The 25,442-nt window shown below is 48.6% G+C and overlaps 2 protein-coding genes across 6 annotated transcripts; both read right to left on the bottom strand.

Annotated features, from left to right (window-relative positions):
- Nucleotides 1–431: 431 nt before the first annotated feature.
- On the bottom strand, nucleotides 432–11,058 carry LOC310701186 (uncharacterized protein). Of its 4 annotated transcripts, none has more exons than XM_083491641.1 (6): nucleotides 10,883–11,035; nucleotides 8,826–9,616; nucleotides 6,520–7,077; nucleotides 4,627–4,759; nucleotides 3,128–3,220; nucleotides 432–2,665 (listed from the first exon to the last, which is right to left on the bottom strand). In XM_083491641.1, exons 2-6 carry the CDS (start codon nucleotides 9,549–9,551, stop codon nucleotides 1,749–1,751), a joined length of 2,427 nt encoding a protein of 808 aa, XP_083347767.1. In that variant the 5' UTR covers nucleotides 9,552–9,616; nucleotides 10,883–11,035; the 3' UTR covers nucleotides 432–1,748. The 4 variants fall into 4 exon arrangements, with proteins under 4 accessions (XP_083347767.1, XP_083347766.1, XP_083347768.1 ...); XM_083491640.1 differs by having other exon boundaries at nucleotides 3,128–3,223; nucleotides 10,883–10,971; XM_083491642.1 differs by lacking the exon at nucleotides 3,128–3,220 and having other exon boundaries at nucleotides 10,883–11,058.
- Nucleotides 11,059–12,922: 1,864 nt separating this feature from the next.
- Nucleotides 12,923–24,807, bottom strand: LOC310701534 (zinc finger protein 174-like). 2 transcript variants are annotated; one of them, XM_083492567.1, is made up of 4 exons: nucleotides 24,444–24,807; nucleotides 20,543–21,301; nucleotides 17,447–17,558; nucleotides 12,923–16,754 (listed from the first exon to the last, which is right to left on the bottom strand). In XM_083492567.1, the coding sequence occupies exons 2-4, from the start codon at nucleotides 21,263–21,265 to the stop codon at nucleotides 15,988–15,990; spliced, it is 1,602 nt and encodes a 533-aa protein (XP_083348693.1). In that variant the 5' UTR covers nucleotides 21,266–21,301; nucleotides 24,444–24,807; the 3' UTR covers nucleotides 12,923–15,987. The 2 variants fall into 2 exon arrangements, with proteins under 2 accessions (XP_083348693.1, XP_083348692.1); XM_083492566.1 differs by having other exon boundaries at nucleotides 23,236–24,807.
- Between the last annotated feature and the right edge of the window lie 635 nt (nucleotides 24,808–25,442).

Consider the following 25,442-nt stretch of genomic DNA (forward strand, 5'->3'; position numbering starts at 1 on the left):
TGCCTAAGTTAGTCCTACAACCTTTCGAACTGATTTTCCTGCCCTTTCTGTCTCCTTTATTTCTGCTTATAGCATTGCTATCATTATTAACTCCTGAGTTCGAGTGGCACGCTGACAAACAGAATTTAAACGGATGGTACATATGGCGTGTTACATCTGCCACTGCCTTACACAGAGCCAGACCATTGCTCCATCTAGCCTAGTGATGCCAACTCTGACTGGCAGCTGCTCCCCAGGGTCTCATCAGAGGTATTCCACAACACATCCTATGCCACTCTTTTAAGTCAGGGACAGCGAATTGTTGCTCACCAGATGTTACCAGACAACACCAAGACAGAAACGGGATCTTGGGTGGTGGTGGGGAGTGAAAATGTAGGAATGAAGGTAAGAGAAATAATTTCTGTTTGGGAGAAAACTCCAAAATCCACAGCTGAGCGCAACTTTTTTATTAGGACCAACCAAAAATGTCACGAAACATAACGAAGCTTTCGAGTTCTCCAGGCTCATCAAGGACAATGTTATGAGAGATTGTGGCTCTAGATAAATTCTCTCCAGGAGTCTTTTCCTACCTCGATATTCCAAGGATTCGTAAAGGTAAAGGACCCCTGGATGGTTAAGTCCAGTCAAAGGCGACTATGGGGTTGTGGTGCTCATCTCGCTTTCAGGCTGAGGGAGCCGGCGTTTGTCCACAGACAGCTTTCTGGGTCATGTGGCCAGCAGGACTAAACTGCTTCTGGCTTAATAGAACACCGAGACAGAAACCAGAGTACATGAAAATGCCATTTACTTCCCGCTGCAGTGGTACCTATTTATCTGCTTGCACTGGTGTGCTTTCAAACTGCTAGCTTGGCAGGAGCTGGGACAGAGCAATGGGAGCTCACCTTTATGAGCCTCCCAAACTTGTAGACTCTTCAGATCACCACACTAACAGCTATCAACAAGAACAAGGCTAATCGTACTTCGTTAAAACCTGTTTAATGTGCCGTACTTGCGAAGCTCTTTCACAAAGATACGTGAACTTTGTAATATTGGTCCCCGCCCACCCTACCCTCAGTAACTGTAGATATGCCTCTTTGTTCCATGACAGTGTTCTCAGTTTCCAGGACAGAAGGCCCAAATCTAGTTTGGACAGTCAACTGAAGGCTTGGCCCCCAACTAAGGATTTCAGATGACCCAATTCAAATCACTTTAGGCCGCAATATAGTGTCTCTTTGGCTTCCAAGAGACCTTGGGAAAGGCAAAAACTAGTCCTGTCTCTCTCTGTACCAGAGCTTTCCAAACTGTGTGTTGCGATATTTCAGTGAGTCAGCTGTGGTGTGTAGTTGTGTTGCACAAACGTTCCCCACACGTCTCCCGGGACTGGAAAGGGGCTAATTTAACCTCCAGTTTGCTAGCAAAACTGAATTACTGTGTCACGAAAGGATTCATGTCTAAAAAGTGTGTCACCAACGTGAAAAGTCTGGAAAGCTCTGCTCAACACTATAATAAAGGTTATATCCGTTGATAAACCTTTTCTAATTTTATTCACTATGTATGTTTCAGTGGAGCAAATGAGAACAAGCAGGTGGTTTTCAGAGTTGTGCATTCTCTGTGGCGTAGCAAGAGTTGTCTTTTTGCCAAAGCCGTTTCCCAGTTCCAAGCGTTGACGGCACAGCATTTTTCCTGCGGTTCCTCCCTCGTCTGTGAATTTTCTTGTGTGAAATAAGGTGCGTGCTTTTGGCAAAAAGCTCTTTCCACACTCTGGGCATTTATATGGTTTCTGCCACGTGGGTTTTTTGATGGGAAATAAGAGAGTCACCCCGGCCAAAGCTCTTGTCACACACTGAGCATTTATAAGGCTTCTCCCCTGTGTGGATTCTCTGGTGGGAAGTAAGGTTGCTGCTCTGACTGAAGCTCTTTCCGCACTCCAAGCAGCTGTATGGCTTCTCCCCCGTGTGGGTTCTCTGATGTAAGGTGAGGTGGGCACTCCGACTGAAAGTCTTCCCGCACTCGGAGCATTCAAATGGTTTCTCTCCTGTATGCATTCTCAGGTGTGAAGTAAGGTTCCCGCTGAAATTAAAGCTCTTCCCACACGCTGGGCATTTATGCGGCTTCTCTCCAGTGTGGATTCTTTGGTGTGAAATAAGATGCTTGCTACAACTGAAGCTCCTGTCACACTCTAAGCATTTGTATAGTACCTTGCCTGTGTGGATTCTTTGATGTCTAGTAAGGTGTGCTTTCCGAATGAAGCTCTTTCCGCACTCTGAACATTTATACGGCCTCTCGCTTGAGTGCTGCGTCCTCTTATGTTGCATAAGTCTGGACTGGTCACAGAAGCTCTTGCTGCAGCCGGAGCATTTATACAGCTTCTCCGCTAGGTGGATTCTCTTATGTGAAATAAGGTGTGTGCTCCGATAGAAGCCCTTCCCGCACTCTGAGCACTTATAGGGTTTCTCCCCTCTGTGAAGCCTTTGGTGCAAAATAAGGTAGTCGCCCCGACTGAAGCTCTTCCCGCACTCAAAGCATCGAAATGGTTTCTCTCCTGTGTGGGTTCTCTGATGTCTGTTAAGGTCCGATTTGCAGCTGAAGTTTTTCCCACACACAGGGCACGTATTCCCGGCATCCTCAAATCTTTCCACAGACGCTTCGCTTGGTTCCTCCTCATTTTCAGTCTTGCACATATCTACTGGTGGGAGAAAGAGAGAACTCTTACCCAATGGAAGTACTGGTTACATGGAACAGTTATTAGACCCATTAGTTCCCTTTTGGCTATACTGGGTTGATGGGAGGCAAAGCCCAACCATTTCTCGAAGGCCACAAATTTCCCACCCTTACCAACTTTTATTGGCTGGAACCAGAGGTGGGTCATGCTCAGCAGAGGGGCCTAACCTGCCCCCTGAACCCACCAGTTTGGCTTGCAGTCGTGAAAATATCAAATGGGACATGGCACAGGGATGGGTGAAGAAGTTTAAATCTCTTTTCCCAGCCTGGTAGGAAGTGGGGAAGAGGGTGGCGGGGTGAGCGGCGGCTCGAAGGTGCCGTGTGCCCAGTAAACACAACAATGGAGATCCCTACATAACCTGCTTAGATATTTTTATTCTGCTAAGCGGTATCATTGCTTTTAGAAATATCTAAACAAATAAACAACTCTCAGCCAGCTCTTGAAATTCTCCTGGAGAACACCTCAGGCTGCCTTTCACCTTGAGGCCTTCATCCACCACGATTCTTCTCACAGCCCAGTCTTCTTTGGAGGAAGAGAAATGCCTTCATTTTATTAATTTAAAACTTTTGTATCTCATCTTTTCTTCTGCCAAGAGAGCTCAAGGCAGAAAGCAGTGGTAAAACATGAAATACAGTGAAGCACACAGGAAGTGTAGTTTGTGAAGGGTGCTGGGCATTGCAGCTCTGCGAGAGATATAAACTACAGTTCCCAGGATGATTTGGAGAGGGGGGAAACGAGTTTTAAATGTATGGTGTGCGCACAGCCCGAGAAACAACAACAATGGAATAAAAAGCTGAGAGTATTCAAGTAGTGCCTAAAACCAAATTAAGGGTGCAGTCTTGTACATGTCTACTCAGACCTGTTGCGTTCAGTAGGACTTACTCCCAGATAAGTGGGCAGAGAAGTGCAGACGAGGAAAAGATGGTGCTCCCCCAATTCCATGTAACACAGGCTGACTGGATTGGCAGTTGAATCTTATTTTATTTTTCTTTACTAGAAGCATGTGTACCCGGCATTGCTCAGGAATGCAAAAGGTGCCGTTTTGAAAAGTTCAGCCCGACACCTTGATTCAAGATGGCGTCCATGCACAACACCCTGCTCTGTCCTTGTAGGAATTTTGTGCAAAATTTGGCTGTGATATCCAAATGTGTCCAGATCGGTAGAGGATAAACAACTTTCCAAAATATATAGCAGAAATAAAATATATAGTAGAAATAAAATCATTCAGTCCGGACACTGAGATCCAGCACCGAGGGCCTTCTGGCGGTTCCCTCACTGTGAAAAGTGAAGCCACAAGGAACCAGGCAGAGGGCCTTCTCGGTGGTGGCACCCGCCCTGTGGAACACCCTCCCATCAGATGTCAAGGAGATAAAGAACTATCTGACTTTTAGAAGACATCTGAAGGCAACCCTGTTTAGGGAAGTTTTTAATGTTTGATGTTTTATCGTGTTTTTAATATTCTGTTGGGAGTGGCTGGGGAAACCAAGCCAGATGGGTGGAGTATAAATAATAAATTGTTGTTGTTGTTGTATACTTTCCCACTATTCTTGAAAGAATAACATTGACTAGACCACCTCTCTCCCTACAGACCCTCTTGTGTGCTGTGATCAGAAAATGGAGCCCTATTCATAGTGCTAACACCCTCAGACTCTAATAATAATAGTAATAATAACAATAATAGTAATAATAAGAATAATCATGGGATATTCTATATGGGCAGTTGAATCTTAGCCATTCAGAACTGGCAACGGGAAAAGGATGTTAGAAAAGGGCTGCTGGATCAGACCAGAGGCCCATCATAATTCAGCTTCGTGTTCTCAGTGGCCAAGCAGATACCTAAGGGAGGCCTGGGAGTATGGAGGAGCCTCAGCTGAGCTTAACCCAGGCACGGACTTGAGCTCAAAGAAAGGCTTATGTCTCCTCACCACACGGACTGGCCTCTCCATCCTCCACTTCCTGCTTGATTACCACACACAGGTGCCCCTCTTCGGAGTCCCAAGGAGACTGCCCTACATCCGAGAAATCTGCATCTTCCTCCTCCTCCTCCTCCAACGCCACCTGGAACAGTATAGAGCAATCTTTTTTTTACCTTATGGAGCCCGTTTTTAATTTTGAATTATTATATTTTATTTTGACAAAGTAATAATCTTAAATAAATAAGAATAAAAATGTGCACTGCACCCCTGAGACCATTCCATTGTAACTATCCAGCCTCTCAAAATTTCAACACCTCTTGCAATGGTTTGACCCCTTTCCATTTTAAGAGCACAAATTCTACAAACACCTTCCACATCTCCTCAAAATCATTTCTCCTGCATATTCCCCATCTTAGCTTAATGGCACGTGTTCATTTATCATTAATAGCTATATCCCATTCTTCCATTTTATATTCTGCTTGCCCCTTCCACTTCCTGCCTATCATAACTTGTGCAGCTGTCAATAAATTTGTGAGCAAGTACTTCATAGCCTGCAAACCTTCCACCCCATCGCAAATTGATGATAATGCTACCTCAGGACTTTCGGTCAGCTTTAACCCAGTGATTTCTGTTATCTCCTTAAACACCCTTTGGCAATTTTTTTTTTACATATTTACACCCCCACCACATGTGAATGTAATTCCCGGTTTCCTGGCATCCCCTCCAACATAAAACCGAATATTCCTTGTTTATTTGATTTAATCTGACTGGCGTTAAATAGCAACTCCAAACTAATTTATAATATTTTTTTTTCTATTCTTATTTATTCTTAAGAGTAAGAGCAAGAGAAATCCTTTCAGACTTGGGTGCTTCTGCAAAAAACGTCGGGTGCTTCCACAAGAAATGTTGGATCTAGTTTGGCCTTCAGGGATGGCGGCTAACAGATTGATGTTGAATCCTGACAAGACAGAAGTACTGTTTTTGGGGGACAGGAGGTGGGCGGGTGTGGAGGACTCCCTGGTCCTGAATGGGGTAACTGTGCCCCTGAAGGACCAGGTGGGCAGCCTGGGAGTCATTTTGGACTCACACCTGTCTATGGAGGCGCAGGTCAATTCTGTGTCCAGGGCAGCTGTTTACCAGCTCCATCTGGGACGCAGGCTGAGACCCTATCTGCCCATGGACTGCCTCACCAGAGTGGTGCATGCTCTGGTTATCTCCCGCTTGGACTACTGCAATGCGCTCTACGTGGGGCTACCTTTGAAGGTGACTCGGAAACTACAACTAATCCAGAATGCGGCAGCTAGACTGGTGACTGGGAGTGGCTGCCAAGACCACATAACACCGGTCTTGAAAGACCTACATTGACTCCCTGTACGTTTCCAAGCAAAATTCAAAGTGTTGATGCTGACCTTTAAAGCCCTAAATGGCCTCTAAGGCCCAGTATACCTGAAGGAGCGTATCCACCGCCATCGTTCTGCCCAGACACTGAGGTCCAGCTCCGAGGGCCTTCTGGTGGTTCCCTCACTGCGAGAAGCCAAGTTACAGGGAACCAGGCAGAGGCCTTCTTGGTGGTGGCGCCCGCCCTGTGGAACGCCCTCCCACCAGATGTCAAAGAGAACAACAACTATCAGATTTTTAGAAGACATCTGAAGGCAGCCCTGTTTAGGGAAACTTTTAATGTTTGATGTATTACGGTATTTTAAAATTTTGTTGGAAGCCGCCCAGAGTGGCTGGGGAAGCCCATCCAGATGGGCGGGGTATAAATTATTATTATTATTACTACTCCTATTATAACAGCCAAGGAAAACGAGGCACAAGGTGCAGTCCATCAACAACCTCAAGCTATACTTCTCTCTCCTTCACATCCCTGGCCCTGTGCCACACATAGGGAAATAGTTTCACCTGTTTCTCCTCTGTCTTGGACTCTTGCTGCATCTGCAGGAACTCCTCGGCCAGGGCCACCGCCTGGGAGCAGGTCTCTGGGTCCTGTCCCCTGACCCAGCTCTGCATCTCCGGCGGCAGGATGGTCAGGAACTGCTCCAGGATCAGTAGATCCAGGATCTGCTCCTTGGTGTGCCCTTCGACTGCCAGCCACCCTCTACAAAGTTTCTGGAGTCTACAGTAAGCCCCTCTCGGCCCCTTGGCCTCCTGGTAGCAGAAGTGCCTGAAGTGTTGGCGGTTCTTCTCCCTCCTGATGGCGTCCTGTTGCAAAATGGCTGCCTTCACCTTCCCATAATCCCCTTTGTCTCCGGCCTCCAGGCTGCTAAAGGTCCTCTCGGCTTCTCCTCTGAAGACAGGCAGGAGCCGGGCTGCCCATTCTTCCGGGGGCCACCGGCAGACTTGGGCCACTTGCTCAAAGGAGGCCAGGAAGGCCTTCATGTCATCCCATGGCGCGGGCTCCTCCGACCACTGTGGCATTTTCCAGCCTGAGTGAGGAGACTCAACCATCTTCAGAGATTCCTGTCAATCAAAACAGATATTTCAAGCCATGGGGCTCCATATCGATGAAAAAGGAAATTCACCTAAGGGTCAAAGCCATCGTTGCTTGGCGGTGTTTTCCAAACTTGGGGCTCCAGCTGTTTTTGGACTACAACTCCCATCGTCCCTAGCTAGCAAGACCAGTGGGAAGGAACGATGGGAATTGTAGTCCAAAAACAGCTGGAGACTCAAGTTTGGAAAACACTGGGTTAGAGTGTTGGACTAGGACCAGAGTTCAAATCGTCACTCAGTGACGAAGTTCACTGGATGACCTTGGGGCAATGCAATTAAACGTAACTAAGAAACCCTTCTGAATAATTTCAGGATGTCAGTAACCCCTCTGGTCCATCATCCTTAAATAGCTCAGTCAGTAGAGCATGAGACTCTTAATCCCAGGGTTGTGGGTTCGAGTCCTCACATCGGGCATACGATTCCTGTATTTCAGGGGTCTGGACTAGATGACCCGTGTACAGTGGTACCTCGGGTTACATACTGTCAGAGCTGCCCGAGGTCCCAGCTCACAAAGGACCAACGCCAGTTCGTTGTTATATACAAAAGTCTTTATTGAAGTTCAGTTTCGCTTTCACAGCCGCAGCGTGCAGCTCTACGTCTGAAACTCTAGACCGCTGAAGCTCCGTCTGAGTCTCCTCCCCCCAGACACCAGTTTAAGACTCTAGCCTTGCTCCACCTCTTCCTTTGCTCTTTCCTCCTCTGGTTTCGCCTGTCAGCTGGGGTCTTGCCCTTCCTAGACTCTTCTGACGCTGAGTCCCCTGAGTCTTCCCCCTGCCTCCGGCGGGCTTTAGGACCTGGTTCCCAATCCGGGTTTTCTGCTGTCCCACGCGCCTGTACATTCGAACTTGGTGCGCGCGCCCAGCCGGCAACCTTCCTCCTGACCGTTACACTGCTCCTGTCACTGCTTCCCCCTTCGGGGAGGCTAGCTGGACCTGACCTCCCCTCCGTTCCCCCACTCTCCGATAGAGGCGTGGTCAGCCCTGACTCATCTTCTCTCCCTGCTGGAGGAGACGCTGGCCCTGACACATGGGACTCTTCCCCCCCACTATGCTCTGGTGGGGAAGCTGGTCCTGATCTCCCGCTGCTGCTTTGGGAGTCCCCGCTGGCCCCTTGTTTCTGGTGTGTCCCCCCTGGGACCCCCCTTCTGATTCGCTGGAGAAGCTCATGGAATCTCTCGGGCCACTGTCATACTCCCCTACGCTGCCCTCAGATCCTTCCCCTTCGCTCTCCATTTCCTCTCTCCCCTGTGCCTCTGTTCCTGAGCCCCTGACACATACGTTTCAGGTTACATACGCTTCAGGTTACAGACTCCGCTAACCCAGAAATAGTGCTTCAGGTTAAGAACTTTGCTTCAGGATGAGAACAGAAATAGTGCTCTGGCCGCGTGGCGGCAGCAGGAGGCCCCATTAGCTAAAGTGCTTCAGGTTAAGAACCGTTTCAGGTTAAGAACGGACCTCCGGAACGAATTAAGAACTTAACCTGAGGTACCACTGTAGTCACTTCCAGCTCTAAAATTCTGTGGTTCTTTGACTCTATCCTGTTATCACAGTGGCTAGCCAGACAACCCCAAGCAAAGCCCACAAGCATGATTTTTGGCTTCAAGCAACTGGTATTCAGAAACATACTGCCTTCGACTATGGCAGTAGTAATGTAGTAGTAAGAAATATTTTAAAAATAGCTCTATGCCGCACACAAACATTGCAACCCATGGGAGTCACCTGTTTCTCCTGCCCCTTGGCCTCTCCTGGCCTCAGCAGGAAATCCTCTGCGAGCGACACCGCCTGGGGACAAGCCTCTGGAACTTGTTCTTTGACCCAGCTCTGCATCTCGGGTGGCAGGATGGCCAGGAACTGCTCCAGGATCAGCAGCTCCAGGATCTGCTCCTTGGTGCGCCTCTCCACCTTCAGCCACCCGTAGCAAAGTCCCCGGAGTCGTAGGTACGTCCCTCTGGGCCCCTCGGCCTCCTGGTAGCAGAAGCATCTGAAACGTTGACGTTGCTCTTCCCTGTTCTTGGCCTCCGCTCTCAAGATGGCCGCCTTCACTTTCCCATAATCCTCTTTGTCTTTGCCTTCCAGCCCACTGAAGTCCTGCTCAGCATCTCCTGCGAGGGCTGGCAGGATTCGGGCCGCCCACTCTTCCCTGGGCCACCGGCAGGTTTTGGCCACTCGTTCGAAAGAGGCCAGGAAAGACTTCGCGTCGTCCCATGGCTCCTCGGGAAACTGTGGCTTCTCCCACTCGGACCGAGGCAACTCCATTTTCTTCAGGAGCTCCTGCCATGGGGCTTCTGTCGGCTCCTCGCCTGGCTCCTGCTTCACTTGCCCTCCTGGAAACCTATGCAAGAGTTCCTTGATGCTCCCATCCTGGAGGAAACCTGTGCTCTTCCCTTTTCTCCCTGGCGCCTCCTGCAACGTGTCGCCTGTGGTGTCCTGATTCCCCATTTTCATTCTCGAGGGTCTTCACAGACGTAAGGGCATGTTACGGACAATTCTAGAACAAATCGATAGGCAGCCTAGAGAATGAAAAGGGTAGAAACAAAAGAGAAAATGAATTCACAAGAGAACAGAGAGCTCTAATATTGCAGCCACTTGCGTATGCTAAAAAAATGGTAACTGCATGCAAGTTATACTGAAAAAAATCTGCATTTGTTTTTACTCTTTTGTAGTTTTAATACTATCACCTATTAATAAGGGAGAGACTAAGTCCACACCATACATTTAAAGCACATGTCTTCCCCTCAAGCATCTTGGGAACTGTAGTTTCTTAGGAGTGCTGGGAACTGTAGCTATGCAACTACATTCCCAGAATTTTTTTTTTTTGGGGGGGGATAAACAGTGTCCACAAAGCCTTTGCAACCATACGCCAGTGAAAATGTCGTGGTCCCTGGCCATTTTTCTTCTTTGTATGTAGTAAATTTCCGCCTTTCCTCTCAGAGGAGCCCGGGGCCACAAACAGGAGCAAACAATCCAAGATAACAATCAATAATAAAGATATTATTATTATTATTATTATTATTAAAACGTTTTGAGCATCTAAAGAAACCAACCTAAGCATACCTAAAATACTTTTAAAGAGTCACATGTGAGCCACCCTCACGGAATATAAATATATATATATATATATATATATATATATATATATGAATGATAATAATTTCAAGGCTGTGAGGAGCAGCATCTTTTTTTAGCCATCAAATGCCTGGGTGAACAGGAACGTTTGGTGTACACACACACACACACAGAGTGCTTTTTTCTGGGGGGATGCAGGCATACCCCTAAACATTTTGTGAATCTATGTACTTTTGTCCATTTACTGTATTTTTCCTGATTTGAACTATAAAATGGTGATTTTCTGGAGTCAAAATGAGATTATCCCTTAGCATTTTTAAAGAATAAAAGCACTGCATACCATATTCAAGAGGCTCTATCTATCATCTATCTATCTATCTATCTATCTATCTATCTATCTATCTATCTATCTCCTGAATGTTGACAATGAATGGGAATTCCCCCTGCCGGAAACCCTGGAGAGCTGCTGCCAGCCAGTGTTGACAATACAATGCTAGATGACCCACTTTACCTAGGTATGTATAGATCTGCATCTGTACCCATATATTTCCTTCCTTCCATAGAGGGGTCCTGCCTCCTTTTCCAGATCTAGACGGAGCTGAGTGGAAAGGATCCTGCTGTGCCAGGATCCAAAGGGTGGGGAGGGGGGGAGCTATGGGGGTGCCCCTTTCTTCCTCCGCCCCCTCTCCCTGCAGCCCCTCCATGCTCACCCTTCCATGGTGCACACACTGTCTTCTTCTTGCAGGGAAAAAAGATCTTCCCAGGCCCCCCCTCCACCCACGACAGGAAAAGACCCTTTGCCTGCTCCCCCAGCCCCATAAATCCTCATCTCTCCCCCCCTCCCTCTCTCTGCTGTCTTTTCTAGGAAGGAAAACTCGGTTGGTTTAACCCCTTTTGAGCTCTTGCTCCGGGAAACGTCATCCCCCCCCCCCATGGCTGGGAGGGACGTCGCGAAGGGGCCTCTTGCGCAGAATCAGAGAATCGTAAGGCTTGGGAGGGATCCCCAGGGGTCATCTAGTCCAGCCCCCCGCAGTACAGAAGTGGGAGCAATGGGGTCGGACTAGATGACCCTCGGGGGTCCCTTTCTACAGTTCTATAATTCTGAGAGCAGGCTGGCTTCCTTCGGCTCAGCTGCAGCAAGGCTGGAGCCAAATGGGTGGGAATCGCGGGGAAAGGGCAGATTGCCGTGTAAAAAAAAATCGGGGAGGAGCTGTCCTCCCTTGGAAGTGTTTCACTGGGAGCCGGAGCAGCAGAGGAACCTGCCTTCTTCCGAGTCAGATCAGGACGTCTGCACTGACTGGCAGTGCTGTCCTGGGTTTCAGGCGGGGTGGCGCTTTCAGCCCTATGGAGATGCTGAGTATTGAAACGTCTGCATTCGGCGTTTCCATCCTAGGTTTTACATCTATCTGTCTAGGATCCTTATGGAAGCGAGAGCTGGACCACAAAGAAAGCTGATCTCCGAAGAATGGATGCTTTTGAATTATGGTGCTGGAGGAGACTCTTGAGAGTCCCATGGACTGCAAGAAGATCAAACCTCTCCATTCTGAAGGAAATCAGCCCTGAGTGCTCACTGGAAGGACAGATCCTGAAGCTGAGGCTCCAGTACTTTGGCCATCTCATGAGAAGAGAAGAGTCCCTGGAAAAGACCCTGATGTTGGGAAAGATGGAGGGCACAAGAAGAAGGGGACGACAGAGGACAAGATGGTTGGACAGTGGTTGGACAGTGTTCTCGAAGCTACTAACATGAGTTTGACCAAACTGCAGGAGGCAGTGGAAGACGGGAGTGCCTGGCGTGTTCTGGTCTAGGGGGTCACGAAGAGTCGGACAGGACTAAACGACTAAACAACAGCAGTCTAGGATCCTGCACTGAGCAAGGATTGGGCTTAATGACCACCAAAACCTAGAATTAATGCTGTACAGTATAGGGAAGTTTTTTATGTACAATGCTTTACTGTGGTTTTATAAATTGCTGGAAGCCACCCAAAATCACTGGGGAACCTCAGTCAGATAGGCAGCATAGAAATATTACTACTACTACTACTACTACTACTACTACTACTACTACTGCTGCTTGGGGCACTTTACAACAAGTTTTTTTGCCCAGAGTTTGTTTTTTGGGTGTAGGTTTTGCCTGTTTTTTTCAGGCGGGGGGCACTGAGGTCATCAATTTTTCTTCTGGCTATTTTGTGGTGCCCACAAGTGTCTTTCTTCGTGTCTGTTTTTTGATGATGCAGGCAGGTTTTCCATTATGTGCAAGAGAGGGAAGTGCCTCTTTGGGGATTAAGCTTGCTGCTGCAGTTTTTGTATTTTTAAAAAAATGCATTTTAAAATTGATCAAGAGGATGGAGCAGCTCTGCTACCAGGAAGCGTTAGAAAATTTGGGGCTTTTTAATTCAGAGAAAAGGCAAGTAAGAGGGGACATGAAAGAGGTGTAATGGAGACATTTTATCTCCCATCATGCTAAAACTTGCAGACAATAAGTCTTCCACTTTGAGGGGGTTGTGGCAAAAAGAGAATTTGTCATTGCAACACAACTGAAATATGACTACAGCTCCTGATCCATACTCAAGCTGGTGTTCAGGATTTTTAGTTTGCCACAGAACTCTTTCCAGCTGAAATGTGTTTGGCTATTGGCTGTGGAAGATACCTGGTCCATCTTTTTTGCAGACCCCACCACATTCTTGGGTTAATCTGGGTTCACTCTGCACCCCAGCTGAACCAGTGACAAAGACAACAGACTCCAAACTAGCTGAAGCAAATTAAATATTTTATTGATATACAGTGCTCAACAGAGGATTAGTAATGGGTGGGTGGAGAATCACTGGTCTACAGTACACCATGAGCAGTAAAACACAATGGAAATAATCTCAGTGATCATATACATAAAGAAGGTAAAGGTAAAGGACTCCTGGATGGTAAGCCCAGTCGCAGACGACTCTGGGGTTGCGGTGCTCATCTCGCTTTACAGGCCGAGGGAGCCGGCGTTTGTCCACAGTTTTTCTGGGTCATGTGGCCAGCATGACTAAGCTGCTTCTGGCACAATAGAACACTGAGACCAGAGCAGCGCATGGAAACGCCATTTACCTTCTTGTTGGAGCAGTACCTATTTATCTACTTGCACTGATGTGCTTTCGAACTCCTAGGTTGGCAGGAGCAGGGACCGAGCAATGGGAGCTCACCCCGTTGCGGGGATTCAAACGCCAACCTTCTGAGCAAGCCCAAGAGGCTCAGTGGTTTAGACCACAGTGCCACCCGCGTCCCTTATATACATAAAGAACTCATTAAAAATAGTGGCATAATAATGAACAGACTCACCCAAAGCGAAGTGACTCATCAAAGCAATTTGAATGCCTGCCTCTCCCTACCAAAAATCCCCTCCAGCCCATCTAGTTTTTTTTAGTTTGTTTTTCCCCATGTGCAAATACAGACTGATAAAATCAACCTGAGATTCCGGAGTCACAAGAAAGACATCTCAATATTTTTTGTTTGTATGCTAACATATCATACAAGCACTTGTTTCAATCTCATAAAATCAGGTGTCGAACACCAGAGAGAGGGGAAACTGATCTATTTGCTGCCCTGTTTAAATCTAGCGATAATTTATTCAGTCCTCAGTCACACAGAATTGGACCATTTCTTTATTTTGCTTCTTATCTTTTTGAAAATATTTTATGATATTTTTATGTTGTAGATTAGAAACTCCATTCCATTTTGCACTGTTACTGCACAACTAATGGTTCCATCTGCGCTTGAAAAAATCACCATCAGGAGATGTGATACCTGTACTGGAATGCCATTTTTTTAAAATTTAAGCATTTGCATGTTGCTGTTTAGCTTAAAGGGACACCAGAGTAGCTTACGAAAATCAGCGGTAAAAGTATGTGACATAAACACCATGGAGATAAGGAAGTGGCACTAAGTCAGCGGCGCAAACACCTTCACAGTAACAGCGATAAATACGACGGTACATACTCAATGGAAAGAGAAGGCACTCTGCACACGCTTAAGAGCAAATGACATTTACAGGAAAGACGCGTTGCCCGGTCCAGCGCCAGCTTTCTAAGGCAATACCAGGACGTGAAAACGGGCAGAAGAAGAAGAAGAAGAAGAAGAAGAAGAAGAAGAAGAAGAAGAAGAGAAGAGTTTGGATTTGCTATCCTGCTTTATCACTCCCCGAAGGAGTCTCAAAGCAGCTAACATTCTCCTTTCCCTTCCTCCCCCACAACAAACACTCTGTGAGGTGAGTGGGGCTGAGAGACTTCAAAGAAGTGTGACTGGCCCAAGGTCACCCAGCAGCTGCATGTGGAGGAGCGGAGACGCGAACCCGGTTCCCCAGATTACGAGTCCACCGCTCTTAACCACTACACCACACTGGCTCTCAAAAACTACGATCTAGTAATCCCCAACAATGGCTCCCCTAAAATGCTGTCGCGGTCTTGGTGTACTAACAGCACTGCGAACCTGTGGGAGAGGGTAAAAGTCCAAGTCCCTTTAGCAGGAATTTCACTGATAATCACCCAGAATAAACAATTTATTTGAGGGGCGATTGTATGGGGGGGAGAGCCCAGTAACCCAAAATCCGAAATGAATGTGATGAGAATTAAACGATCTCGTAAGGCGACTCCCACCCAAGTCAACCCCTCCTTTGTCCCCCTTCCCAGCTGCTTTGACTCTGGTCCCTCCCTCCCATCACAACCCCCAAACTTCCTCCGCTCGCCCCCGGTCAGTTCCAGGAAAGGCGGGCGACTCCTCACTCAGTTTCCGTAGGAAACGGAAACGAAATGAGCCTCCAGCCCATCTGGTTGAAAGTGCCCTAACCCCCCAGGATTTCCCCAGCCGTTCTATGCTGCTTAACGTTCTGGAATAACGTTCAGAGCTAATACCCACCCAGTGGAATGGGTCTGTGGCTCTCCCAGCAGAGGTAGAACAGGGAGGGAGGGAGGAACAAAACAAAGAGAAGGAAGAACAGAAAAGGGAAGCTGGTCCTTGGAGAATACATTCAATATTGATCAGAGATGGGGACCGGTTTCATCATTTGCATCATGGGCTCAGAGGTGGACACTGCAACCCTCACCAAGTTCCCAAACTTTTCTAGGGCAGGGGGAATTTGTGACCCTCCAGATGGACTCCAACTCCCATCAGCTCTGGCAGCCAGCATGCCATGTGGTCAGGGATGATGGGAGTTGGGGGTCCAGCAAGATCTGAAAGGCGAGAGATTCCCCTTGCTCTGTTCCAGCAGAAAGCAGCATTGCCAGAGATGCGTTGCCTGTGCTTTCCGAGCCCCAACCACCAGCAGTTTGCCGTTGGGGCTCGCAAAGGGCTGCACAGCAGGTGCCAACGATCAGGCAATGGGCAGGGCCTGCAAACCTCCTGCTGGCCTATCTACAACGCCTCCTGTCTGGGCCGGAGGTTCCCCATTGCTGGGCCGGAGGTTCCCCATTGCTGGTTCTCGCCTGAGAAACACACATTTCAAAATCAGTTGAAGTAAATTCCCGTGAAGAGAGAAAGCTGGATCCCGTATCTATTTATATATAAAAATATCGGAAGCTGAAAGCCATAGAAAAAAAGGGGTGTCTCCGTCGAGCGGCAGAAGCTATGTAATCGTGTCCTCAGACACAACCCCCCCAGTGGGGGAACTCTGCAGCTTAGGGATGTCAGAGAGAAAACCCTCTTCGGAGCCACCGCCCTCCACTCAAAAACCTCTGAGGGTGTGGAGCTACCAAGGGCCGCCCCCCTCTGTCAAGGTCTGCACCCAAAGGTGCACAGGGAAGGAGGAAGCCCCTTCAGATATCATTTCCTCGCCCTGTGGAGGTTTCTATGCCATGTGGGTTTTCTCATGTTTCATCAGGAGCCACTGCTGGCTGAATCGCCTCCAGCAGTGGGAGCATCTGTAGGGCTTCTCTCCCGTGTGAGTCCTCTCGTGCCGCACGAGGTCCGAGCGCTCGAAGAAGGTTTTCCCGCACGCCGAGCACTTGTGGGGCTTCTCGCCCGTGTGCTTCTTCTTGTGTTTAATGAGGTTCCAGCTGTACACAAAGCTCTTCCCGCACGTGGAGCAGGGGTAGGGCTTCTCCCCATCGTGCATCCTCTCGTGCTTGAGGAGCAGCGAGTTGCGGCTGAAGCACTTTGCACACGCCGAGCACTGGAAGGGCTTCTTCTCAAAGTGTGTGGCCCTCATGTGGGCGATCTCGCAGAAGGCTTTCCCGCAGAAAGAGCACATGCGCGACTTCTCAGGTCTCAGAAGAGGGCTCTCCCCGGCGTCCTGAACCTGTCCCCCGCCATTTTGGGTTCTTTCAAGTTGGCCAAGCCTGGCGTCTTTGCCGAAACCTCCCTCTGGAATGGCGCGGGGCTGTTCTTTAGGCCTTGAGGGGCGTTTGCCAAGGGCCTCGTCTGCCACCCCAGGAACGGATCCTCCGGCCCGATTCCTCTGGCGGTTTCTTTGCTGCCTCTTTGGGGTACGTTGGCTCCTGCCCGTTTTGCCCACCTCCTCAGCCAGGGAAACGGTCACAGTTGCTCTCCCATGGAACGCCTCAGGCTCAGAAGACTCCAGAATTTTCTCTCCACCTTTGCTCAGCTGCACATAGCCTTTCAGAATATAAAAAAGGTGGTGGTGGTGAACCAAATTAACAGAACTGACAGCAGAATATATATTTTTTATTCCACTTTTTTTTAGCATCTTGATTTATTAGGAATATCGGCCTATGATCCTGGGTCCTTCAAATCTGTTCCTGGTTTTGGAATTAAGATAATTATTGATTGTTCCCACGATGGAAGGATCCTTTCACCCTCTATTACTGAATTATATAATACTTTTATTTTAGGAATCAATATAATTTTTAATACTTTATTCTGTTCCCAATCCATCTGCTCCTGGGGTTCCCCCCCCTTTTAGCTTCCCTATAACTTTCTCTATTTCTTTTTCTGAAATTGGTTGTTCCATAATCTCTCTATCTCTACTTTCTAGCTGTATCTCTCAGTGTGTCTTGATATATTCTTTCATCTTCCCCATAGAATTGTTACTTGCTGAATATAACTCTTGGTAGAACTCCCAAAATACTCTCAACTTATCTTTCATCAAATTATTTATTCCACCTCTAACCTCGCTCCCAAAGGAGCCCATGGCCACAAACACATCAGTGATCAAACAACACAATTAAAAAAAAGAAAATCTTCCACTATATGCTTCAGGAAGTTTTGTCTGGACACTTCTTAAAATATTGAAGCTAAATTTCACACAATGGTTCCTGGAATCCGGGAGCAGGAGAAATTAGGCTTACCCGGCACCCCAGCACCCAGATCTTGCTTGGTCTTCTTCATCTCCACAGGGCTGGAGGGAGATGGTTCAGTCTTTACAGAGCACACCACCACCTCCTCAAACTTTGCCACCTCCTGAAAAAGCAACAAAGATCTTTTTTTTAAGAGCAGGCAGACAGGAATATATGCTGAGGTACAAGTATCCAGTTCTGGGCACCACAGTTCAAGAAGGACACTGACAAACTGGAACGTGTCCAGAGGAGGGCAACCAAAATGGTCAAAGGCCTGGAAACGATGCCTTATGAGGAACGGCTAAGGGAGCTGGGCATGTTTAGCCTGGAGAAGAGGAGGTTAAGGGGTGATATGATAGCCATGTTCAAATATATAAAAGGATGTCACATAGAGGAGGGAGAAAGGTTGTTTTCTGCTGCTCCAGAGAAGCGGACACGGAGCAATGGATCCAAACTACAAGAAAGAAGATTCCACCTAAACATTAGGAAGAACTTCCTGACAGTAAGAGCTGTTCGACAGTGGAATTTGCTGCCAAGGAGTGTGGTGGAGTCTCCTTCTTTGGAGGTCTTTAAGCAGAGGCTTGACAACCATATGTCAGGAGTGCTCTGATGGTGTTTCCTGCTTGGCAGGGGGTTGGACTCGATGGCCCTTGTGGTCTCTTCCAACTCTATGATTCTATGATTCTATGATTCTAAGTACCATAAAGGGACGCAGGCAGCGCTGTGGTCTAAACCACAGAGCCTAGGGCTTGCCGATCAGAAGGCCGGCAGTTCGAATCCCCGCGACGGGGTGAGCTCCCGTTGCTCGGTCCCTGCTCCTGCCAACCTAGCAGTTCAAAAGCACGTCAAAGTGCAAGTAAATAGGTACCGCTGCAGCGGGAAGGTAAACGGCATTTCCGTGCGCTGCCCTGGTTCACCAGAAGTGGCTTAGTCATGCTGGCCACATGACCTGGTAGCTGTATGCCAGCTCCCTTGGCCAGTAAAGTGAGATGAGCGCCACAACCCCAGAGTCAGCCACGACTAGACCTAATGGTCAGGGGTCCCTTTACCTTTACCTTTAAAGCACTTTAAACATATGGTTTTAATTGTGTCAGAGTTACCTTCGCCCTAGCCCAGGGGTCTGCAACCCGCGGCTCCGGAGCCGCATGTGGCTCTTTTACACCTTTGCCGCGGCTCTGGGGTGGATACTAGCGAGGGGAGGAGGTGCATTGTGCGCACCGACACTCCCCACTGTGGCGGGCGCTGTACTGGCTGTGACGTCGCATGGGGGCGGTGCGTGCGTTAGTCACGCACCGTCCCGACATCACCTTCCCGCCCGCCCGCCCGCTAAATTGTAAGGGGCATGTATGCTGGTCACTGCATTGAAAGGGAAGTGAAGAACACACACACAAAAAAGGTAACTTGTTAATTTAACGTTTATTTCTATGAGGAGGAGTAATTCTGAGGGGTCAAACAAAGAAATAATAAAAAAAGTGACAAAAAAGTTATTTTTATAATGACGAGTTTTGCGGCTTTTTTTTCTTCGGAAACGGGTCCAAGTGGCTCTTTTTGTCTTAAAGGTTGCAGACCCCTGCCCTAGCCAGTGCCAACTGAAATTTAGGAGAGGCGGCCAAGAGGCGCAGAGCTCACTTGGTTTCCTGTTTCCCTCTGGCTTCCTGTCTCGCCCCACAGATGTTGCTGGACTGGAGGGTTAGCAAATAGTCAGACAAGAGGGAGCTGCAGTCCAATGACAGCTGGAGACCCAAAGGTTGAAGGACATTTATTCCATATACAACACGGTTGGGGGACCTCAGCTTTGTGGGATATATAGCTGTCAATCAAATCCAACATTCCGAGAGAGGACTAACTGCCTCTATGTGGCCGGCAGTTTTGTCAGTTGGTCGGTTGCTGCAAGGAGTGTTAACTGGTAACTGCTCGGATGCAGTCTTCTCATGACTCACTACTATCTAGTACAGTGGTACCTCGGGTTAAGTACTTAATTGGTTCTGGAGGTCTGTTCTTAACCTGAAACTGTTCTTAACCTGAGGTGCCACTTTATCTAATGGGGCCTCCTGCTGCTGCTGCCACACAATTTCTGTTCTCATCCTGAAGCAAAGTTCTTAACCCAAGGTACTATTTCTGGGTTAGCGGAGTCTGTAACCTGAAGCGTCTGTAACCTGAAGCGTCTGTAACCCGAAGTGTCTGTAACCCGAGGTACCACTATATATAGTTTATCTGTTATGTAACCTAAGCCTGCCTTCAGGAACAACTCTGTAAACCTGAATGAATCTGATAGTAAAGTAAAGGTAAAGGGTAAAGGGACCCCTGACCGTTAGGTCCAGTCACGGACGACTCTGGGGTTGCGGTGCTCATCTCGCTTTATTGGCCAAGGGAGCCGGCGTACAGCTTCCGGGTCATGTGGCCAGCATGACTAAGCCGCTTCTGGCGAACCAGAGCAGTGCACGGAAACGCCGTTTACCTTCTTGCTGGAGTGGTACCTATTTATCTACTTGCACTTTGATGTGCTTTCGAACTGCTAGGTGGACAGGAGCAGGGACCAAGCAACGGGAGCTCACCCCGTCGCAGGGATTCAAACTGCCGACCTTCTGATTGGCAAGCCCTAGGCTCTGTGGTTTAACCCACAGCGCCACCCGATTCCCTGGATAGTACAATAGTTTATGTTATTATGATTCAGATTCATGTGTGTTTCCTTTAAGAGGAACTGAAAGGGATTATCAACCAGGAAAGTATAATTACTGATAGGACTCAAACGAGTTAGTAACCCACTTGTCGCTGCATAAACTCAAACAGGAGATCGTTTAAACTCTGCTAAATTATATAAATGTTCCCACAAGCCTGTGGCCCTCCAGGTCTCTCAACTTGGCCTTTGGGACTCTTCTCAGACCATACCCCCTCCTCCGTTTCCCCCCTCCTGGATGAAATGCGTCTTTGAACTGCAACGCTCTCTCTTGCTTGTCTGGTTGTATGTGGAGGAACCTTCAATTCTCTCATAGCTGACTTGCAGCTTCTTATGCAAACAAACATGTGGCCCCCCAGAAGGGAATGTGGCCCTTAGGCCATCAATGCTCCCCACCGCTTGCTGTTTGTATAAGGATGAAACACTCTCACCTGCACTTCCCATCTCTTGGTCTGCTGCTGCCTCTGGAGGAAGTCCTCGGCCAGGGCCACCGCCTGGGAGCAGGTCTCTGGGCCGCACTCCCTCACCCTGCTCTGGATCTCCGGTGGAAGGACAGTCAGGAACTGCTCCAGGATCAGCAGCTCCAGGATCTGCTCCTTGGTGTGCCGCTCCACCTTCAGCCACCGGGAGCAAAGCTCCTGCAGCCGGGTGTAGGCCCCTCTGGGCCCTTCAGCCTCCTGGTAGCAGAAGCCCCGGAAGTGTTGGCGCAGCTTCTCTCTACCAATGGCGTCCCTTTGCAAGATGGCCGCCTTCACTTTCCCATAATCCTCTCTGTCTCCGGCCTCCAGCCCGCTGAAGGCCTGCTCGGCTTCTCCCCGGAGGGCCGGCAGGAGTCGGGCCACCCACTCCACCTTGGGCCACCGGCAGGCTTGGGCCACTTGCTCGAAGGAGGTGAAGAAGGCCTTGGCATCGTCCCAGGGGGTGGGCTCCTCCAGCTGTGGTGCCCAGCCTAACTGAGAAGCCTCCACTTTCTTCAGGAAGTCCTGCCACTGGGTTTCCCAGCGCTGCAGCTGCCCCTCGCTTGGTTCCTCCTTGATCCGAATTTCTGGTATTTTCTGCAGATCTTCTCCGATAATCACAGCCTGGAGGACGTCAGGAGCTTCTCTGACACTTTGCAAGATGGCCTTTTGGCTACGACTCGCTTGCTCCTCCATCTCATCCCAGAGTTAAACTCTTGTATAGAAGCTTCTCTAGATTAAAACCAAAATATATACAGTATTGGCTGTTGTGGCTGCTTTGGCGGAAGGCAAGGAGCCCCATAGTAGGTGCAGCCCTTGCAAGATGGCTGCCTTCACTTTCCCATAATCCTCTCATATTCCCAGAGCCAATGGGAGAAGGAGAAAAGTAAGGCCGGGGGGCCGGATCCGGCCCAATCACCTTCTAAATCTGGGCCATGGACAGTCTGGGAATCAGCGTGTTTTTACATGAGTAGAATGTGTGCTTTTATTTAAAATGCATCTCTGGGTTATTTGTGGGACATAGGAATTCATTCATTTCCCCCCCCCCCAAAAAAAATATAGTGCGGCCCCCCACAAGGTCTGAGGGACAGTGGACCGGCCCCCTGCTGAAAAAGTTTGCTAACCCCTGGCTTAGAGTTTGACCCACCCTGCAGCCTCTGGTTCCACGGAAAAGGAATCAGCCACAGTATCTCTGGAGACTGCAGAGCCAGGATCCTTTCCCTACAAAGGCTGGATCAACAAACCCTTTGTTATCAGGGCATAAGTGTCCAAGGCATATGAAGGACTAGTTGTTCACACAGAATGTGCCTGACCTAGAGAGGCAAAAGTTGACCCACCTACCCAAAGACGTGTGCCATCAGCAGGCTTGGGGGGAACTCAGAGGTTCCCAAAAGTAGGGGGCAGGGAAGATCTTCCCAAAAACATCTCAATAGAGACTGAGCGTTAGGAGTGGCCATGAAACACTGAGGGGGCGGGGAAGAGTGAAACCACAAACGGAAGGCGGAACGGAATAGAGTATCCTGGAATGGGTGAGCTGAGGGTGTGTGTGCACCAAAGAAATTTATCCTAACTTTCTACCCTCGGAAAGTATCGAAGCAACTTAAGGAAGTTAGAAAGTTGACACCAGTCTTGAATCTCTTTTCTATCTACTGCCATTTTAACTTTTTGAACATGTTACGTTATCACTATGCATTTTCCTTGGTGTTAATTTTATCGTTTCATCTTTAATGCAAATGCTTTGAGGCTGTTGCTTTTTACAATCATGAAATAAAAAAATAAAAATAAAAAGAGAAAATCAATTAAAAGCTAAAAAAAGAGGGTAGGAACCCAGACATGCAATACAGCGTGCTTAAAATGCTGGCGCCACCCACTCACAAGAGCAGAGTATCTGCAGGGAAACCCCCAAGTGGGGGGGACTTTAAGGGGGGAACCCCCCCCAAAACAGCCCAGGAGAACTGAGCATTCTCAGTAGCCATGGAATGCTGGCAGAGTGTTGCGGAGGGTGGGAGGAAGGATGGAATGGAGTGCGGAAGGCGCTGCCTTGCTGTGAAGGGGGTCGCAGTTTAGAAGCAGAGAAGGTCCCAGGTTCTAATCCCAGGAGAGACACCTTCCCTCCTACCTAAAACCCTGGAATGCTGCTGCTGGTCAGTGCAGGCGGCCTTGAGCTTGACAGACCAATGGTCTGACTCAATGATAAAACAGCTTCCAATGTGTGTGTTTGGGGATGTGTCTCCCCATGGAACCAGATCCAGTGTTTTTTTTCATGAGGCTACGCAGGGGTACGCATACCCCCTAAACATTTGGTGAATCTAAGTTTGGCCTCATTGAGGGGCAGTATTTCATTATGAGTAGGAAAATGAGAGTACCCCTAGACATGTTTTTAAGGGGAAATCACTGACCAGATCTATTCCCCCCGCCCCCGCTACTCCATTTCCCGGCATTGCAAAAACAAAAAGAAAAGAAAAGCGTTACTGCGTGGAGGATCCATTTTCTGATGTGGAAGGAAATGAGCGCGAGAGATTTCGCTGGGGTCAGAGTTAGACCTCCCGGGATCAAAGCACAGGGGCTGGAGATGCGTTGCCTTCCCCCAACCCCCCCAAAAAGTCACTTCATCTTCTCCTGTCCCCCCATCTTTGGAGATCCGCCTCTGCCCTCCTGCAACTCACCTCTCCACGCACTGAGATCTTTTTTCCCTTCCTTCCTCCTCCTGTTTTTTGTTGGTTTTGGGGTTTTTTCGCAGCAGGCGAATTCAAAACCAAACCCCACTCCCAACAGGGAAAAAACCTCGAGTGTTTTCCATCCAGCCAAAAAAACAACACAGCACTTTATTTGGCCCCTCTAGCAAACCAAGCACTCGGTCACTTTAACCCTTTGATGCATTTGCAGACGGTCTGATAAGAATGTTTCCCTTTTACAGGGTGGGGAGCCCAAGGGCCGTATTCCCTTCTGGGCAGCCTTCCGGGGGCCACATGCCAATAGTGGGCGGGGCCTGGGGCAAGAGCGGACTGGGGAATGAATGAATGAAAGCTTCACCTCTCGACTGTTCGCTAGTTTCAACAGTGGCTGGTGCCCACTGCGGCTGATAGGGCAGAAGCCGAGGAGCCCAACAGTAGGTGGCGCCAGTGAGGCAGTGGTAGGCAGAGCAAACCAGTTCCAGGGTTGCCCCCATCCTCCTACCTGCTGAGTTCTGCAAGGGGCAACACTGAGAGGAGGAAACTGATAGACAGCAGTTCTCTTTGGCTGGGTTGCAAGAAAAAAGGCAGGCAGGTGGGGGCCACCTGGCACTGGTGGGGCAGCGCCCCATTTGCCCTCATGGACCAGCATCTCCACAGAGGGGTGCAGTCTGGGAAGAGTCCTGAGGGTCAGAGAGGACTGGAGGGCCAAATTTGCCTCCAGGGCCTGAAGACACACACACACACACACACACACACACACACACTCCCCATCCCAGCATGACATAAAAGTGCTTATTTCATTTTTTTTTTAAAAAAAAAAGTTCTAATCTAGATAAAAGCACAAGTGGTGACATAAAAAAGGAAAAAGGAAAGGAAAATAGAGAAAACGAGGGGAAAGAGAAAGAAGAAATGGGAGACAAAAGAAATAAATGAAATAAAGAGCTTCCAGTTCCACAGCTATTTGTAAACTCATCCATACAAAACCACTTTCTATAAACCAACATGATATTCACTGCTTCCTTCCTTTTTAAAAGCTCAAGGAAAAGGGAGGGCAGAGACCAAGCCTCCCTTTCATGCTCCACAGTCTGGCCAGGAAGTTAAGGCCTGGCTGCAGTTACTCAGTGTAGCCTGTTCACCCCAGGCATTTGGTGGCAGAAGAATATTCCTCTTGGCAATCCCGTGATCAGTAGTAATCTAACCTTGAGGTTATGAGAGCATCGACAACAGTAGTTAGGCTATCCCTCTGGACCATCTGTTCAGCTTTCATTCCAGTGCCCATAGAAACACCAATTTGTCCCAAAAGCTTTTTTTTACAATCTGAGCATGTATACCAGGGTTGGCAAACTTTTTCAAGCCCAGGGGCCAAGTTCCTTGACAACCTTCCAAAAACCACATTCTGGTGTTGGGTGGGGACAGAGGCAAAAGAAAGTAGATCAGCAAATGCCCATTCTACCTAGGAATGGGAGGGTAGTTTTGGCACAAACAGCCTCTCCATCTTTCCTCCAGACCAGCAAGAGACACTGACAGATTTTATGGACACTTCCTGTCCAAGGGGGGGGGGAGAGAAATCAGTTTGTGGAACTCGCCCAGGGAGGAGTAGCAGGAGTGTGGCATGGGGAAAACTTCAAGGACCAGGTAGAGAGACCTGGAGAGCTGTATTTTGTTTCCAGGCCTTGGGTGCCTCACCTCTGAGGTAGAAAAATAATAATTTATTTCTTTGCCCCAGTGACTCTGGGTGGCTCCCAACAGAATACTAAAAACACAATAAAACATCAAACATTAAGAACTTCCCTAAACAGGGCTGCCTTCAGATGTCTTCTAAAAGTCAGGTAGTTGTTTATTTCCTTGACATCTGAAGGGAGGGCGTTCCACAGGGCGGGTGCCGCTACCGAGAAGGCCCTCTGCCTAGTTCCCTGTAGCTTAACTTCTCGCAGTGAGGGAACCACCAGAAGGCCCTCGGAGCTGGACCTCAGTGTCCAGGCTGAACGATGTGGGTGGAGACGCTCCTTCAGGTATACAGAGCAGAAGCCTGTATGCCTTTCCTTCTGTAAAAGTGTCTAATAAGATAGCAACTATGATTGCCCCATGTCTATGATTGCTCCACAGGATGCTACGACATGGGTAGGCAAACGAAGGCCTGGGGGCCGGATCCGGCCCAATCGACTTCTAAATCCAGCCCGCAACGGTCCAGGAATCAG

Source organism: Podarcis liolepis (assembly GCF_965112155.1).
Source record: "Podarcis liolepis genome assembly, chromosome: 2".
NCBI classification, from domain to species: Eukaryota; Metazoa; Chordata; class Lepidosauria; order Squamata; family Lacertidae; genus Podarcis; species Podarcis liolepis.